General features: G+C 39.1%; 2 protein-coding genes across 2 annotated transcripts in view; one reads left to right on the plus strand and one right to left on the minus strand.

Annotated features, from left to right (window-relative positions):
* LOC109466253 (SLIT-ROBO Rho GTPase-activating protein 1-like) overlaps positions 1 to 12,682 on the minus strand; it is a 105,282-nt gene extending 92,600 nt beyond the window's left edge. The window contains exon 1 of the mRNA XM_019763928.1: positions 12,354 to 12,682. Within this exon, the coding sequence (XP_019619487.1) occupies positions 12,354 to 12,411 (58 nt within the window). The 5' untranslated portion in view covers positions 12,412 to 12,682. The remainder of the gene's footprint in view (positions 1 to 12,353) is intronic.
* A 118-nt stretch (positions 12,683 to 12,800) lies between these two features.
* On the plus strand, positions 12,801 to 18,694 carry LOC109466255 (protein FAM72A-like). The gene is made up of 4 exons (XM_019763931.1): positions 12,801 to 13,125; positions 14,119 to 14,196; positions 16,507 to 16,631; positions 17,593 to 18,694. Exons 1-4 carry the CDS (start codon positions 12,965 to 12,967, stop codon positions 17,676 to 17,678), a joined length of 450 nt encoding a protein of 149 aa, XP_019619490.1. The 5' UTR covers positions 12,801 to 12,964; the 3' UTR covers positions 17,679 to 18,694.
* The last annotated feature ends 440 nt before the right edge of the window (positions 18,695 to 19,134 follow it).

Below are 19,134 nucleotides of genomic sequence, written 5' to 3' on the forward strand. Positions count from 1 at the left end.
TGTCAGTATGGAAATGCTCTGTGCAGGTGTTAATCAAGTTAAATCCCAACAGCCAATCAGCAAGAAATGCTCTGTGCAGGTGGAAATGCTCTGTGCAGGTGTTAATCAAGTTAAATCCCAACAGCCAATCAGCAAGAAGTATAGAGGAAAGCTGCATGCCTATTGGTTGATGCCCTGCATTCCATTGTGATGACTCATGCCCAGACGTGGTAAACACGGCACACTAACACAGTAATACATTTGCTATAACACAGCCAAAAAACTCAAATAAATTTTTTCTAAAAGCCTGTATCACAAAAATTTAAAAAATGCCTAGGGGTATTTGCCCACTGTACCTCCATACCAAATTTCAGGACCTTAGGCCCTAAAATGAAGAAGCTGAATCCATTTAAAAAATGGCAGGAGAAGAAGGAGGAGAAGGAGAAGGAGGAGAAGAAACATCAGAAAAAGCAATATGGGTTCACCACCACTTCGTGGTGTGGTGAACCCATAAAAATCCACATTTGTATATGAAGCTAATACATGGACCAGTACAGGTTAGGTGCAGGTAGACATCAGAAATACCTGCACAGCTCCAATTTTACCTGCACTAACCTGCATATACCCAGTACATGGACCAGTGCAGGTTAGGTGCAGGTAGACATAATGTCACGAAGTGACAGTTATACATTAACTTAAGCACTTGTACTTTACCTTATACATTGTAGTAGCTATAGTTGGAACCCTTCCTTCGGGCGGGGGTTCGCTGCCTGTTCGAACACACCTTGCGCACGTGATCACCACGTGCGCACGCGGTGTTGAGCAGGTGTTCGAACAGGTAGCAACGACACCTGTTCGAAGGAAGGGGTTCTAGAAAGGTAACGTTGGGGAGATCAGACTTGAAAAGATTAAAGAAACGACAGGACGACATCTCTGAGTCTCCGTGTCTTCTCTACGCCACCGTGACAATAAGAAATACCTGCACAGCTCCAATTTTACCTGCACTAACCTACATATGCCCAGTACATGGACCAGTGCAGGTTAGGTGCAGGTAGACATAAGAAATACCTGCACAGCTCCAATTTTACCTGCACTAACCTGCATATACCCAGTACATGGACCAGTGCAGGTTAGGTGCAGGTAGACATCAGAAATACCTGCACAGCTCCAATTTTACCTGCACTAACCTGCATATACCCAGTACATGGACCAGTGCAGGTTAGGTGCAGGTAGACATCAGAAATACCTGCACTAACTAAGGTGCACTTGCACCCTGTATTTCGAGTCCTGTTAATGCATATCTCAAAGCTGCATGACAACTTGCTAAATATATACCTATATGACTGATGTGAATAAAAACCTAGGTAAACATGCCATGTGAACATTGCTTATCTTAGCAATCTCATTGTTACCAGTGTTTTGTCTGCAAACAATGACATCATAATGACCTAATCTAACCTTTGTGCCTTGAATGCAATGTTGCAATGGTGCTTAGCTAGATACAATCTTTGTCAACATGCCATTTCACAATGTCACAATTCATTTACAGGCTAGGTACTGGATCCTAAGGTCCAGGGTTTGGATCCCACACTACTGGTTTGTTTAGTGGTACTGATATGAGAAGGAACAAGCTCCTTGGTTATGGCTACAAACGACCCTAGAAATTAGAACAATTCTCACTCACTCACTCACTATATTAGGCCACACCAATTGAATCTGTTGGTTCTCAGATTTTTTCCCAAAAAAATATGAAGTGACAGGGCAAAAAAAAAATAAAAACAAAAACAGGCCTAGGCATCCTTTTATACTTTATAGCCCCAAATACTTCGATTGGAGCTGGGAAAAGGCTGGGATAAAATTTAAACAATGAATTTTTAACTTTTACCCAAACCACTGCATTAAAATATTGAAAACTGTAACAACTAGGAAGAAGAGGGCTTTCCTCAACTGTTGGGAGCAAAATATGAGCATTTTTCAGTTGATTCAGACCAGAATCTTTTTTTTTTTTTTGCAAATCAGAAAAAAATGAAGAGGCGAATCCGAGAACCAACAAATTAAATTGGCGTGGCCTTAGCGTCTAATAAAACAATTATAGTAAATTTTAACATTTTTATACAAAGACATACACATATCACAGAATCAAAATTGAGTAGAAGTTTTCTCAGTGAAGAAGACAAAGAAACAGGAAGTTACAGGAAACCAAGGGACTGGACAGGATGACCCATACAACAACAGGGGTCAGAGGGCAAGGCAGACAATCACTCTAACCATGGAGCTATAAATTATAATAACTCTTTGATGTAGCCTCCAAATTCTACCCCAACTTTCACACATATACAAAAGAAAAAAAATACTCTTCTCTTAAACATCCAAAAACCCACAAATTACAGAAAAAGTGGGATCCTTTGTCTTCCTCTGCCTTAAAAAAAGAAGTCAAACCCAGTAGTTTTTACTAGTAGTTTCTTAGGAGTTATCAGTAGTTCTATGTGTACTAATTTTCTACCAAATGTTTCTTCTGTTCCTGCAATTAGCCCCCGGGCACGAATTTGCAATATAGCTCCATGCTCTAACCTAACAAGTAACAATATTTAATAAGGAGAATAAAACTTCTACATACCATATTACTTTCTTGATATGGTCTTTTTGATATGGTTTTTCTATTCAGGAAATTTAACATGTCAACTCAAGTTTCCTTGGGCCACACCAATTTGATTTCTTGGTTCTTGGATTTTTTTTAGAAAAAAATATGAATCGACAGGGAAAAAGTTTTCAAAAATTAAAACAGACCTAGGCATCCTATGATAGCCTCAAAAGCTACAATAGGAGCCGCAACGTCAATATACCAGGCTAGTTTGTAATTTTGACAATGAATCATTAACTTCTTTTCAAACCACTGCATTGATAGATGGAAAAGTAGGAAGACAAGGAGCTTTCATCAACTTTTGGGCAAAAAATATGAGCAATTTGAAGTTAATTCAGAACCTGAATTATTTTTCACATGAATGAAGCAGGCAAATCTGAGAACCAACTAATTAACTTGGTATAGCCTTCTCTGTTTCACAACAATTTTACAGGTCACACTACAACAGCTGGCGGATGGAAAACCTAAAGTTCTGAAAACCCGCTTTCTATAATTACTGTGATATGCCGGTTCCGTTACTCAAATTACAAGCTGCACTGACCAAAGTTCCTCCTGGTCTTCCTCCTGTATGAACATCTAATTATAGCTTACAGTGTCTCAGACAAAGTGTGGTCTGACCTTGTCTAACACTGGACTGGAATGAGTAGGCAAAATGTCACAGGCTTAGATCTACATCAATTGGAATTATTTGACACCAGGATAGTGAGTGAGTGAGTGAGTGGAATTATTTTAACATATGATATTGGACACTCAACACTCCAATGCAATTTCAGAGCGGCAAATCAAAAAATATTCTGGATGAGGATATATGATATTGACATTTACTGCCATTTCTTGGCACATTTCCATCATTGTTGTACACTCAAAGCATTTGAAATATTATAGGAACAACCTACGTGAGATGTCTCTTTATTTTTTGAGTACCACCCACAAATAGCTACGACCAGCCTGAGCCTATGATACAAAACAAGCAACAGTTTTCTATTGGTGACATCTCATTTTTGTCTCACAGATATCAGTATGCTACGTGATTTAACTGGAAAAAAAGAACGACCAGAAAATTCACTTTGAAAATCCAGTTTTTCCACCCTGAAATTGCATTGGATGCCTTTTAAAATTTGCTATTCCAGCCTGCAGACACATCCTCTTTATACCCAGCTGTTGCCTATAAATGTCTTGTCACCTCCACCTTTCCCTTGTGTTTTTTTTAGGAGGGAGGGGCAGTGGGTAGAAACCTGTCTACCTGCAGGGCAAGCCAGCTGGCACCTTTCTCACATCAACATCCCCACTGGTCATTCTACTAATGGCAGGCTCCAGTCCCAATCAATGCAAGCATTTTCCTTCCAAAGGCCCTTTGTAAACAACTTTTTCCTCAGTGTGGTGACCCCTTGGTGATACAATTTGCACCTCTTTACAAATTTACTTACTACATAACCCCAGGGTTCTCTTGTATATACCAGAGCCACAGTGTGGTAAGGCCACACCAATTCGATTTCTTGGTTTACGGATTCGCCCGCTTCATTTTTTTCTGATTTGAAAAAAAAAATTCAGAATCAACTGCAAAATGCGACATGCTTTGCCCTGAACACTTGAAAACAGTCCTTTTCTTCCTAGTTGTTACAGTTATTCCATCTTTCAATGCAGTGGTATCATTAAAAGTTCAAAATTCATTATCTAAATTTTGAACCAGCCTGATGTGTTGACTTCATGGCTCCTATCGTACCATTTTGATCAATAATAGGATGCCTAGACCTGACGCCCACAATGATGAAACATTGCACATTTGTATTTCCAACATCAGGGCTCGAAATTCATTTTTGGGAATAGGTGCACTGGTGCACCCAACCTAAAAAATCAGGTGCACAAAAAATACTGGGTGCACCATATAAGATAAAATACACGGCGGTCTGTCACTACGGCATTCTTTCCCATTGCTATGCGCGTTCTAAAAGGTATCGGGTTACAAGACGCTATTTTCGCCTGTTTTGGACTACCCGTAAAATATTTGAAAATAAACAAATAATATTTAGGCGTAAATTTCGTCAAATTAAAATGAAATCATCGTCTTAACATCCTTTAAATGTTAGCTTTTTATGTTAAATCACTGATTTTTTAAAATTTCACTCAGAAAGACGATTATTTTCGGGTTTCCGGGCACAAGTCATGTCACGTTTTTAGGCAAACATCGTTCAAACCTGGCCACGTATATTACCCCAGATCCCCGATTTTTATATTTTTCGACGACTAGGCATAAGATAAAAAATCGTGTTTTAGGGATTTTTTAATTTCTGATTTTAAGTCTAGTTTTTGTCGACATATTGGTGAAAAAATGGCATTTTTTGACATTTTTCTCACTAAATTACCCATAATTCAAAATTGAGGCCATTTTTGAAAAATCCCTAAAACACGATTTTCGGGACAGCCGTTACAGTCATTTTGAGCCGTAAATGGGGTATGTTAGACTCTCCATGTTTCCAGGTTTGAACGAGTTTTGGAGACATGTCATATCGCCAGAAAGTGTGCATTGTGTTATTCATACTGGCGTAAAGAATCATTACAGTATTCAAGGTCACTCAAGGATACGACAGTAGCTTCGCTACATGTTACATGTCCACCAACAATAATAGCGGACATTGACTGTCCAGGAAACTGTTTGTATCTATAGAAAAGTGTTGTTTTTTAACTGTTGCAATGCATGGAGGCAGAAAGGCTTGTTTTGCCGCTTTATAGTAAATGACCGCAGGTGACCCCGGAATAGAACGCGGGTTCGATTCGAATTGCCCAGATCGAACACGATCGAACACAGTTCGGGTTCTATGACATGTAGGAACTTTGCAGCCCAGATTTTACCACCGTGATAAGTAGAATGTCAGCAAAAACTATAATCTATTATGTTTCATTTCAAGGAAAGTACTACTATAACAATGATTTAATGACATATTCTTTTTTCTGACACTTAGATGTTAAGAATATGCTGTAACTACTAGACATTTATGATCTTAACGTATGTTAAACCTACGAAAATATTTGGGTGCACTGGTGCACCCACAGAAAAAAATTGGGTGCACAGCTCCAAATTTGGGTGCACTAAGGTGCACATGTACACAGTATTTCCAGCCCTGGTAGAACATGTCATCCTAGGAGTATACATATACATCACGACACACTGTCAAAAGAAAAAGGCATCGTGCTTTACGGTTCCTGTAAAACGGGGTCTCCCCTTCCTTCGTGACCTACCCGTCAACCTTTATCCTACTTTAGCTCCTCATCAAATATTTATGGCAACAACCCAAAGCTGTACAGTATTTAATGACAGCGGTGTCAGACAGTGGGTATTGTGTTTCACTGAAAGGTCGATCCTCTCCAGTTTTCCAACATCCTGACTTTATTACATTTTAATCAAGAGGAGATTCTAACCATATGTCATCTTGGAAACATCGCAGGGCAACTTTGAACTTCCGTCAAACAAAATTAATGTCATCGTAATTTACACAGACTTAATTTACACAACGCATTATCATCATAATGTAATAAAACTCATCAATATCGAGTCATTACGAGCATCGTAAAGAGGTTGATTCAACTTGAATTAACATATCAAAGCTGTCTTTCAACATTCTACCAGGAGAAAACATATGGTTCCTATTCTGCCTGACCTAGCTGTTGGATTCCAAGTCATTACAGAAATACCAACAAGGAAGGATACCCAATTATTTTGACTGTACAGAAAGAAAAAAAATTGGACAGTATGTTTCAAACAGGTCCATATCAGGGCTCTAGCCAGCTCAATTTTTTTTCCGTCAGCCCATGTTCATGATAGGTAGCCTGGGTACCATCCTACTTGTATGCCGGGGCTCCCACACTCGCTTCCCTAACGCTTGTCAGGGAAGCGAGTGTGGGAGCCCCGGCATACAAGTAGGATGGTACCCACTCCCAGGCTACATGATAGGGGGGTTCCAGGGGCAAATTTTGGATTTTCAAGCCTTTATTAGGCTTTAAAATGCAATTTCCCACATTTTGAGAGGCAAATCATAGGGCTAAGAGTGGTTATTACCTTCGCCAAGAAGGTTATGTTTTCAGGGGCGTTCGTGTATGTGTGTGTGTGTGTGTGTGTCTGTCTGTCTGTCTGTCAACACGATAACTTGAGAAGGTCTTGATGGATTGTCTTGATACTTGGTAGGTGGGAAGGTCTTGATGAGACCTCAAAATGATTGGATTTTGGGCCACCTGGCGGCTTGTCATGGTACTGCAGCAGAACTTCCGGTTTTGATATCTCATGATCCAGACATGCTAGGGTGACGAAATTTAGATGGTAGATAGCTCTTGTGCTGGGGATAAAGTGACATGAGTTTGAGCCCCCTAGTTGCTTGCGCTAGAACTGCAGGGGGTTTAAAGGACAAATGTTTAAAGGGGAATAACTCAAGAACCGATTGATGGATCATCATGATTTTTGGTATGTAGGTAGCTTGAGTGATGCTTGACATAATGATATTACAATTATGCAAATATGGATGTAATTTGCATAATTAATGAGGAAATTCTATTTATCAGCTGCATTCCATAATAGGAAGTTCAAGCTTGTGACATATGTTATTAAGAATGAGAGAAACACAGGCAGATATCGATTATGCAAATGAAGACTTAATTTGCATAATTAATGAGAAAATATTATAATTGCATAGTGGTAACTGCCTGGAATTTTATACTTGAAGTGTTTGAAAGTTAAGTTAAGGTGAACATAATTAAACATAACTTATTCAAATAAGGACCTCATTTGCATAATTTATGAGAAAATGTCATCATGGCATTCTTTGTTAAGATAAGACTGTCTTTTGGTGGAGAATATGATCAACAGATATAATTCATGCAATTGAGGATCCTATTTGCATAATTAGGGGGATTAATATATAATTTCTTAATCATAAAAGCTAACATCATTTGGCGAAGGTATGAGATCGTGGAACTCTAGTTGGTGGTCCTTTGGATGATTTTATATGCAAGGTTGACAGACTCACTGGTTTAGAAATTTTCCTTCAAAAACTTTTGCTGGCTACAGCCCTGGTCGACAACTCCTGACAGTGATAGCCACCCCTTGATAAGTTGATTCATACCAACCTAGTACTCAAGTCTGTTGACATAGGCTATTAGCTATTACCAAACTGCCATGCCATTCTTACGCATTTGTACATGTATTAGAACACAATAGTAGACTAGTAGTAATGGTAATAGTAGTAGTAATACAATGCCTTGCGCAGTGTAACCAGTAACTGTAACACTAACAGTACTCTGGTAGAAGCTATTGTACTGAAAGCAGTTTATACTGTTGTGACATGTGACTGCCTCATTTCACCAGTGGACATAACAGCATTTCTTTACAGTACACACAGCTCAAGAGCAGCCTTGCTTTGGATGTAAATGCTTTACTGTAATAGCCCTGGCACCAGTTCTGTGGCCTATTTGTCACAGGAGACAGCTATTCTAGCAGAACAAATCCTCCTCATTTCATCCCACTAACACAGTTTAGAGAAGCTTCACTTGTTTACAAGAGACTGAGGGAACATCTGCTTCTCTTGGCATGTTATTCTTAGGACTTCCTTTGGAGATGGGTATGAAAACAAACCTACCAAAGGACATGTTAATGGGACATTCTCTAACTGTTGTTTTGTGTATTCAAGGACAAAACCAAACTTCTCATAACATTACTGCCAAAATATGCGAACTTGGAATGTTCCCAGCTATTCCAGACTAGCATGGGACACTACTGAGGCAAACCTTCACATTCCAAACTGTATGTTTTTTTTCAAAACAAAAACACAGTGGATGGTCAACATCCTTCTAGTAGGTCTAGTAGGTTCTACACCCAAATGTACATGGCCAAACCAATTTAATTTGTTGCTTCTTGGATTTTTTTCAGACGAAATATGAAGCGACAAGGGAAAAAAATAAAAAACAAAAACAAACAATCCTCTTATAGCCCCAAAAGCCATGATAGGAGCAATGACATCAACATTTTTATAAAACCAATGCATTGATAGATGGAAAAACTGTAACAACTCAGAAGGCAAGGAGCTTTCTTCAACTGTTTGGACCAAAATATGAGCATAAATTTTTGAGTTGATTCAGAACCTGAATCTTTTTTTTTTTGGCAAAGGGCAAAGCCAAAGGACCAACTGAAAATGAAGCGGGCAAATCTGAGAACCAATTAATTACATTGGTATGGCCCATACTGATATTGAAATGTATGTCATATCATATCAAATTTACTACCTTTTATCCTTTGCACAAACACTGGTTGTTCCAAACAAGTAGTAAAACACATCCTCAAATATGAAAATTCCCCATGCTCTACAGTAAGGGCCAATACAACACATCTACTTCAATTATGCTGCAATATAGCATGTAAAATGAAATCAAAGCTGTCATCAGAACTGCACTAACCTTGTTACAGTTTCATTGATGAATAGCCTGTTCTCAATAATCCTTATGCATACCAGATCTTGTCTAATCTTGTTTGTGGTCAGACTGTCTAGCATACTGTAAATCACTTAATGTTTGCATTAGCAAAAATTCGCAGTCTGAGAAAAATGGAGGTGTTTGAAGAACTATATGTTCACAGTGGCAGTGGATGGAGAAAAAAGAATTTGGCAAATTATTTGTTCTCAGGAATGATAAATTCGCGGTACAGAAGTGGCTGTTAAAAACGCAAACAGAAAATTACCGTGAAAAAGTCAGGAATTACAGTAATCAACAGGGCAGCCGGAGGCAGGGGAAGTGGCAGGCATGCCGGGCTTCACAACAACAAAAACAACAAACAGTACAACAATATCAACTGCACAAACATGTGGAAGGTAAACATACGTCCAAAATAGCTGTCCAAACTTATAAATGTACATGCACTAACCAAGGAATTATGTACAGTAAATGCGTTGATTTCGCCTGAAAAGCATGATTTAGGACTTAAAACACGCACTTCTGCATAACTGTACCAAAATAATAATCATTCAGGAACAGACACTACAAAAACAAGTATCAAAGGGTTTCTATTTGAAGCTCCTGGCACCAACACACCCTAAAACGTTTAATGTGTTTCTTTCATTGATTCACTAGCACTTAGCACAGACAATTTTCTACCCTAGGCAAAAAGAAAACCATACGACATCCGCTCATTCAATCCTCGCTATCTCTACCACAGAGAAGTCTATCTGAACACTGGATTGTAGACTTCCTTGATACCGTGGGCTGTCTTATCTCCAAAAGGCTGGACTAATATGGAGACGCTGGCTTCCTCAATGAGACTGGGCAACATGTCAGTGCCCCTGAACTCCAGACGGAAGTGGGCAACAACTCTTCCTGCTACATGCTGTCTTCCTCCAAGTCAAAATACTGTTACGCCCTGCCCTCACTGTTATTATCAGATCTAAAAGGACTAGCTAGGTCTTAGCCTCTACCAGGCTTCAGGAGGTGGCAGCAAAATGTCTCTCTCTGGCAGACCAACTCCCCTGGCATGTTATCTCCCTATTTGGCCAATTTCTAGTCTTTCCAGCCGCCTCCTGAAGCCTGGTAGAGGCTAGCTGGGTGTAAGAATGTCTAATGTCCAGGAGGATTCTTGGCATGGCTTGTAGTATAGTCATAGTGCCTTATACACAAGAGAAATAGGGACAGGGAAACCCCCTCCCTTTTCCTTCCTATCCCATAGCACAGTACTCCCTCCACATATAAGGAAGTCGGTTGGCATTCGTCATAAAACTGACGACGCAACATTTATTTCCTTGTAGTTGTTGTACTGTTGTTGTATTCCTAACCATCCCACAAAGGCAGTTGACAATCATGTTAAATTCAAACCTGGTTCCATAAAACAAGAAACAAATTTAGAACGGGAACAATGGCCCTTTTGCACAGATTAGTTCCGGATTTTGTGTGGGTGTCCCCAGCGATTCTCTGGAAAATAATAGCCTCCACGGGCCATTATCTGCAAAATTTGGCTGGGAGAGTTTTACCCATAACCCAGCAGCGCATGAAATCCTGCTGTTCACCTTTATTCATATTTTAATAGGCTCCATTGACAGGGAAATCTGAATACAATAGGGAATCGTGGAGGGCAAAACTGACAGTGACACCACCAAGGCACATTTCCCTTTGGTCCTTTCGTAATGTGGGCCTGATCTACAGTGATATGGGCTGGGATATTTTCCTTTCCAAACCTCAATATTTGATGTTTACCACCAGTTTCTGTATCTGTATCTGTACAACTAGTCTGGGGCCTATAACTGTATATCAGACAACATCAAAAACACGTTGACAGAGAACTAGGTACTAGTATATGACCTCCTTTGGTCAGTAATGTCCATTGTAAAATCCTCCTTCCGAAAATAGTTTCATCAGGCTGGTAGAGTATATGTTATAGGGGTTTTATTTTACACAACCAATATTGTTTCTTACCTTGCTTACGTTTCAGTGTCTATCAGACACCTTCCTTAGAGCTTCTGACTACAATCAAAATTAAACTGACAATTCTCAATTTCACTAACAACTACTAGTATCTACTGACATTCGACATGCTATCTTCTCATAATAATCACAACAATGCATGATTCTTCAAATGTATTTAACAGTTTACAGGTCTAAACATTTTAATAGTGGACTAAGTAATAAAATCATAACCTAATGCCATGCACGATTTACCATACATACATAACGTTGGTTATAGCTAAAGCATGGTACTAGTACATGTACTACCCACTACCCACAACATTCCCCTTCTCCTAATGCTACAAAAATGGGAGGGAAGCAATCAATCTAGTGTCTGATCTAGTTAGTATAACACCCCAGCAGGGAGCCTGGACATGGCATTGGGCCGGCATTTGTGGTATTTTCAAAATGCCTGCCAACTTCAAAGTCATGACAAGTTCGCTGGGTCACTTCTATCAACTTCAAGTGCACTTGATCCACTTTCTCTTTCTCTTTTGATTTCAACAATTACATCACGATTTCTGGAGTGTCAAAAAAACGAAACCACGTTACAAGAACTCTAGAGTTAGGTTACAGTATGGTTCTGTAAAGCTATTATTGCAATTTATGACGACGTGTGGGTTACAACAATACATGGTCATGTTTGTTTAGTCTGTGTGAACTAGGAGTTCATACCGACTGAAACCAACGGATTCGTACCGAAGTGTCGCCTTACTCTCAACACTTTCCACATGGGATTTACATACGAAAGGGCCTCTGATCATTAATTAGCTGCATTCCTACACACACAAAGCAACAAGTTTGGTAGGAAACATTTTTTTCTGTCTTGAGTGACAGACACAGGTGTGGGAGCAAACAGTGGTGGTTTTGGGAGGGACGTCCGAAAATCCTTCCTCCGACAGACCTCCCACTGCCAGCCAAAGACTTGCTACAAAATCTCAAGTTACGCAGTCAAAAGCTGGCCAGCTGGAACTGAGAAAATATCGGACAGAAGTCCTACGGATACACAGAACACAGGGACGGGTAGGGCTGCATGCGGCGCATACAAAGTAGATCGGAGAGACTTCGATGAAAGAGAACTGAACTTCTTCTGTTACGTGGTCAGAAAAGTGAACGGAACTGGGGAGTCTTTCTACACGGTGATCGCAGCCTTCGTAAGACCGGGAAGAACTTGGTTATAACAGCTGATATAGATATATATTACGTGGGGTTACTTGCGTGTGGCCTGTGTTAAATAGTGGACATTTTGGTGGGTGGGACTCACCTTTGACTTGGGTCTCAAACTCCACCAAAATTTCCTTCTCTCTCTTCCTGTCCGTCATGCCTGCGACGAGCAACAACCTTCCGTTTCTGTCGCCAAAATACTGCCGAAAGTCGATCAGAATGTCATCCCCGAACACCCCAAGTCGGAGACGCGGTCTTGTACTGTTGTCTTGCCCGCTCGGAAGGGCCTCCCTGTGGCAGTAAGATCTGTTGCTAGTGTTTTAGAAGAAACATTGATGAATCCCAGGCGCCGCGCTCCCAACAAAATCAAAATTTCATGCACAAGTACACTACGCGCACGGCATGATGGGAACTGGGAGGTCCCGATAACCTCTGACCTACATCAGCAGGTGACGTCACATTTAAATGTCCCATCTGATATCATTAGTCACCGGGTAACAGCCAATGGGCAACAAGATAACAAGCAAACGGACCAATCAGAGCCGCTGTTCTATTTTTAAATCACCTGACGCTACCCTCAGACGACAGTTCGTCATCGTGTTGTTCGAGGAGGGAGAGTTTGTGTGTTTTGCCCGATATCTGTCACAGTTTTTGCCAAATTCGCAATCTTTGCATCCAGAATATTTAAAGGAAGACATCAAAGATCTAAAGATGCCACAGAAGAGAGATTTACACCCGACTTTCGCCAAGAAACGTGTACTAGAACTGGAGTGCAGATACTGCCTGAGCTTCCTGTGTGGCAGAGGAATGAGGGCCATTTTGTTGGCAGACACCAATATTGAACTGTACTCCACAGACCTTCCCCCTGGAGAGTAAGTAATCGTCCAGTTCATTACTCTTGTAAGCCGTTGTTTTACAAATGTGGGCCTTAGTTGGGCTAGGCTGGATTTGTAGTGCTGTAACCGTGCCTAACTTGTTTTTGTCACGATCAAGGCCTTCTGTGGCTTCCGGGTTTTTGTTTTGACCAAGAAAGAGTACTCACTAGTCATAAGCCACGTTCCCAGAAGTTATGACGAATCAGGAAATGCAAAATCAACAAATGGAAGCAAAAACCATGCCAAAAATATGTCATAATTTTTAGATATCGGTAACTGCATATCAGAAAACGGACACTGATACTGAAAACGAAAGAGGATGTGTATGTAATTGTTTCAACAAGCCCCGAAAAACTGGTTTCGACTGGCTTTGAAACCATAATTTTGCCACTCTAGGTCTATTCAGTCCCACTTGTGTTGACAGTTTTGAATGGACAGCTGACCACACGTTGTGAAATGTGGTGAAATACGTCACTTGAAATTGACAGCTGTGTGTGAGAGAAAATATGCAAATTAACTGTCCCAGATTGTTTATCAGACCTTGCTTACTGACGTCATTGGGGACAAACTGTTGTTTTGAAGGACACATTTGTGATTGTACTCCTGACAGTACTTTCACTGTTTGGAAGTATTTTTTTACACAAAATAAATGGTATTCACGTACTGTGATTCACTTTATGTTCATGGAAGCAAAAGTTTGCGGTCTGAGCAAAATGGACATGTTCATGGAACTATATGTTAACAGTGTCGACAGGTGCAGAAAAAAGGAAGTCAAGCCAAGGAATTATTTGTTACTTTAACACAGTAATGATAAGTTTTCAGTACAGAAGTGACCACGAATATTGCAAAATAAAAATTGCTATGTGAAAGTGACATGAAAAAAATCAGGAATTACAGTATGTTATGTGATTGAGGTAATGTTTTCAAGACTGTCATTTTATTTCTTGTGAACTTCTGTCAGTAAATGTGGTTTTTATTTTCATTTTCCAGCACAATTGAGCTTGTAGGGAGCACATATACAACAGAGAACTGTGACTGCAAGATTAAGGATATAGCCTGTATCACATGGTAAGTACTGCAGCAGGAGAAAACCAACAATTTTTATACTTATGAAGCAAGTTTAAACTGTAATTTCCAACACAACAAATTGAACTCCCCCAATTTTTTTTACTAAAAAACTCCAGTCTTTGTCAAGGAATGAGCAATCCACCGCTTCCGTGACGTCACGCAGATAACACACGTGACTCCGTGAGCAGTGGATCATAGGTTGCAGAAAGTCTGTGGCGCCCCCTGTCTCTGTTGAGGGATGGTTGTAATGCCCTGATGTAGATGGCCCCTTTAATCCCTCGTGCAAAGAAGTCCAGTTCTGAGTCCAAGATTCTTACTTTGTGTGATAATAATGATTTCTACCAACACAGATGAACTTTCAAGATAACAATTTTTATAGTTTCTATTCACTTACCTGAGCATGACATCATTGTTTACATTTCCTTAAAACTCTGTTGACAAGATTCTCATAGTATGTTGTTGTTGATGATGAATAATTAGAATTAAACATAATTTTAGATCTGTGCCAACCTTATTAATAAAAGAAGGATGCAAATACATTTGCAAATAGCTGTAAACAGAATAAATAAATAGACAGATAAATAAATAAACAGAAAAAATGAACTATGCAATTTGCAAAATTTACACATTATGAATATGATCATAATAATAGTGAGTGAGTGAATGATGATCACTGTAGCCTTCCTTGTCACATTCATCTTGCTTACCTTTTGGTCAAAGTGTCTTATATAGTAGAGGGGATTCATTCCTCAAGCTCAAGACTCATTCCTTTTGGTCAAAGTGTCTTCTTTAAAAGAACTGTCCTTGGTCAGTGTATGTCAGTACACAAAGCAACAGGAGAAACCAAAGAAAAGTCTAATGTCAACTTATGTCAATATCCAACCATACCATTATATCTTGCTCATTCAAAAATAATCTCACATGGTAATATCCTAGTCATTAGGAAAGGAAGACCACTTGAAAAGGCAAAAGCATATTGTAGCAGTAATGTACAAGTTACTGGTACACATAGCGTCTACCAGGCTTCAGGAAGTGGATGGAAAGAGAAGAAATTGGGCAAATAGACAGGTGAGTTGGTCCTTGCTAAGACTGTAGTAAGAGAACAGTTTGCCACAACCATTTGATCATAGTGACCCCTGATAGCAGCAAACTGTTCTCTTAGCATGGACCAACTCCCTGTATATTATCTGTCTGTTTGGCCAGTTTCTACTCTTTCCGTCCACTTCCCAAAGCCTGGTAGAGGCTGGTATACACACAGGAATTTGTACTTGTTCACTCTTTTGACTTTGGTATGACATAGCATGTTTACAAGTGTTTTGTCATACGCACTAAGTCAGGTCATATGGACTATTCAGGGTAATGGGTTTCAAAATAAACCGATAAACTCATCCAGCACAAGGGCTTGGTCAAGGTCGATAAGAGAGGGTGCTGCCAACCTTGGCAGAGACTCACTGCCTTCAATAAAAAGTCTATATATAGCCGCTGGCTGAAACCCGATCTCAGTGATAGCTTTGGCCTCACACATCTTGCCTTATCTCAGTACAGAAGGTGTTGTTAAATCTGATCTAGCTGTGGGTGTACGGTTACTGGGATATATTTTCATAGGTTGTGAGAAAGCCTTGGCTTGGAGTATGACAATGGCAAACTGTACTGTAGTGCTTACAGGAGGGAAAATAGGGTTTCAAACCCTGTCTATTCACTTTGAACTCTGTACTACATGTACATGTATGCAAGAGATGGTAAAAAAATAGCTGGGCCAATGGGTCATGGCCATATAAATACTACAGACCCCATTCCTGCAATCTAAAATAGATCTGTGTACTAAATGCATTTCTGGTTGTCAAGCTTGTCAGAATATCTTCACAGTTGATATACTGTATACTATGGAGCTCCCCATTCTTCAAGTACATTGTGTTAAAGTGGCGTTACGTAACATAGTTGGACCAAAAAAGAGAAATATTATAATTTAAAAAATCATTGTAATGTACATGTAATCTGTATATCCCTTTTCAACATATTTGTGCAATTATCTGACATTTCTGGTTGACGCTAAAACAGCCCACACGAGGCACGCTCAGTTTGTGGTGCCACCACAAAATACAAGAACGCAAACAAACATGGCACATCTGTGTTTCAAGCTTTTAAACAAACTTGTAAGGTGTCATATTTTGGCAATAATTGCCAAAGTATGACACCTTACGAATTGGGTAGGATTGATTCAACTTGATTTACTTTACTTTTTTTATTATGATCCTAATACATGTATTACATAATGCAGCTTTAATAATGCTATATTTTCTTCCTCCTCAGTGGCAACACAGTTGGGTACCATGTGATCCTGCCCTGTAGATCCTGTCTACAGTCCTGTAACAACGGACACTTCTGGATGTTCCACAGCAGCTCATCTGCTGCTACAGAACGGGTGGATGGAACAGGTAAATACTCACCCGGTCTAGTCCAATCAACACGTCGGCAGAACGTACTGCACCTGCGTGAAACCTGTAAATGTATTGTGCATAGCACTTCAGCAGAACGTCTCATATAAGGTTGTATTCGTATATATAAGGTCAACATCCCATCTGTAGTTTCCGAATGTTTTGTCGGAAAAGATGTCCTCTGCAACAGGCAAAGTTCTGATGCAACGTTGACCAAAAATCCAATAGAAACCATGAAAAATGGGGGTTTTGCACAGGCGCAGTATGTTCAATTTCATACTCCTCATGTAAAAGGACTCATTTAATTAAGTTGATATGGTTATATGGATGACATCCTCTGCGAACTGATGCGAGACTGATTTAAGAAAAATGTTGAAAAAGAAAAAGTTGCATTGATTATGAACCTACATGGTCATGAAGGTTGAACAAATGGCAGATAATAGACTCTTCATTTTCACTTCTTTGCATTTTCCCCTTTCCTTTGGAATTGCTTTTGGCATTCTATGTCATTATTTAATATCGTTTTCCATTTTTTTTGCAGCTATGGCATATATTTGCTCATTTTGCAGCTGCTTATACGATTTACAGTATGGTTGAAAACAGACAAAAATTCACGTCATCCATATAATCAAATTAACATGGCCTTAGTTACTAGTACAACTCATCATCATAATTAATACGACAACATGATAGCCAAATAAGGGTAATACATTGTACCATTTCACAAGTTGAGGATTTTCTATTACATTTTGTACCAGTAGTACTTTCTCTGAGGTAAAACTCTTAGCCTTACACTTTTATGTGGAAAAAAAGGATCTTTCCACAAAATTTAGGTATGAAAGGAATATACATGTTGTACTAGTAGATGCATGGATTGATGCACAATTTTTATAATGATGATACTGGTACATTTAAGTTCATGTGTTAACGTTTTTGTTTGTTTGTTTGTTTGTTTACTTAGGTGCCCAGGTGTTGACCTGGGGAGATCTTTGCGACACTGAGGATGATGTAGGCATGCAGTTCCCCTTTGAAGAATGTGACAGATAAAGGAAGAAAAAAAAACAGTATACCATAATAACACATATGGCAAATATCACGTCTTTCCACAAAATACATGCACATGTATCACATCTTGAATCCAGTATACTTTTCTACAATGGAAAGTAGCATTTTCATGTTTAGTGTCTTTTCTATTTGATAGCAAGGTGTATCATTCAGTCTTCTGGTGAAAATTCGTAGTTGGACAACATGTTACAATTTGCCTACATATTACAACTAATATGAGGACGGCTGAAAACAGCTTCCAGCATTGAGGAAATTTTATATCATTTTTAATTTCAGGTTACAAACTATTGTACAAATTAATGTGAGGATCTTAAAGTTGTTTCGTTTGGTTAAAAGGTGAATTTTAAAGTTAAAGCTGATAATAATTTGTCAGAATCTTTATATGTATTGAGCATAAAATATCAGCATGTTCTTAGCAACTGTATTGTACAGTTTGGTGAATTGCTGAAATGTTTAAGACATTTTGATGTAGAACGATATACAACTATGCCAGATACCTTTCCTTTTCATATTAATGTATCTTATGGGATTTTTTAACTGTCAAGATCATGTATATGCAAATATCTCATAATTTATTGGAAAGAATTTCCATATTTTGCTAAATATGACTATGTAAATAGTGTATAAATAAATGTGGCAATGGGTGCATATATAAATTCTCTATGGAAGGGAAGTTTTTATTAAGAGTTTAACACTTATTTTTATTTCAATACAAATTGATGTTTAAGTTATCTGTCGTTGCCATAACTTAAAAGAAGGTTTTGGAACATTGAGATCTGTAGTCTAGTGTAGGAGTACAATCAATATCTAAAAATTAACATTCAAAACTTTTCCTGTAACAAAAAAAAAGTAATTTTTCTCTTGAAAAAAGAAAACATTACTGCTACCATATTTGATATGAAATTTGACTCCAGATCTTCATGATCCAAAATCTTATAGAACTTGCAAACACCAGTGAAAAGATGTAGCAAACTAGATCTATCTCCTTTCTGTACCTTTCTTTCTCTTTATTACCTTCGCCAAGAAGGTTATGTTTTCAGTGGCGTTCGTGTATGTGTGTGTGTGTGTGTCTGTCTGTCTGTAAACACGATAACTTGAGAAGGCTTAAATGGATTGACTTCATATTTGGTAGGTGGGTAGGTCTTGATGAGACCTAGAAATGATTAGATTTTGGGCCCCCTAGCGGCTTCTAATGGTACTGCAGCTGAACTTCCGGTTTTGATATCTCATGATCTGGACGTGCTGGGGTGACGAAATTTGGATGGTAGGTAGGCCTTGTGCTCGGGAAGAAGTGACATAGGTTTGGGCCCCATAGCAGCTTGCTCAGGAACTGCAGGGACATTTCTTTGAAAATATTCAAAACAGGATAACTCAAGAACCGGTGGACGGATCTTCATGATTTTTGGTATGTAGGTAGCTTATGCGACGCTTGATATAA

Source organism: Branchiostoma belcheri, unplaced genomic scaffold, assembly GCF_001625305.1.
Source record: "Branchiostoma belcheri isolate BF01 breed outbred unplaced genomic scaffold, Haploidv18h27 scaffold161, whole genome shotgun sequence".
Classification (NCBI taxonomy): Eukaryota; Metazoa; Chordata; class Leptocardii; order Amphioxiformes; family Branchiostomatidae; genus Branchiostoma; species Branchiostoma belcheri.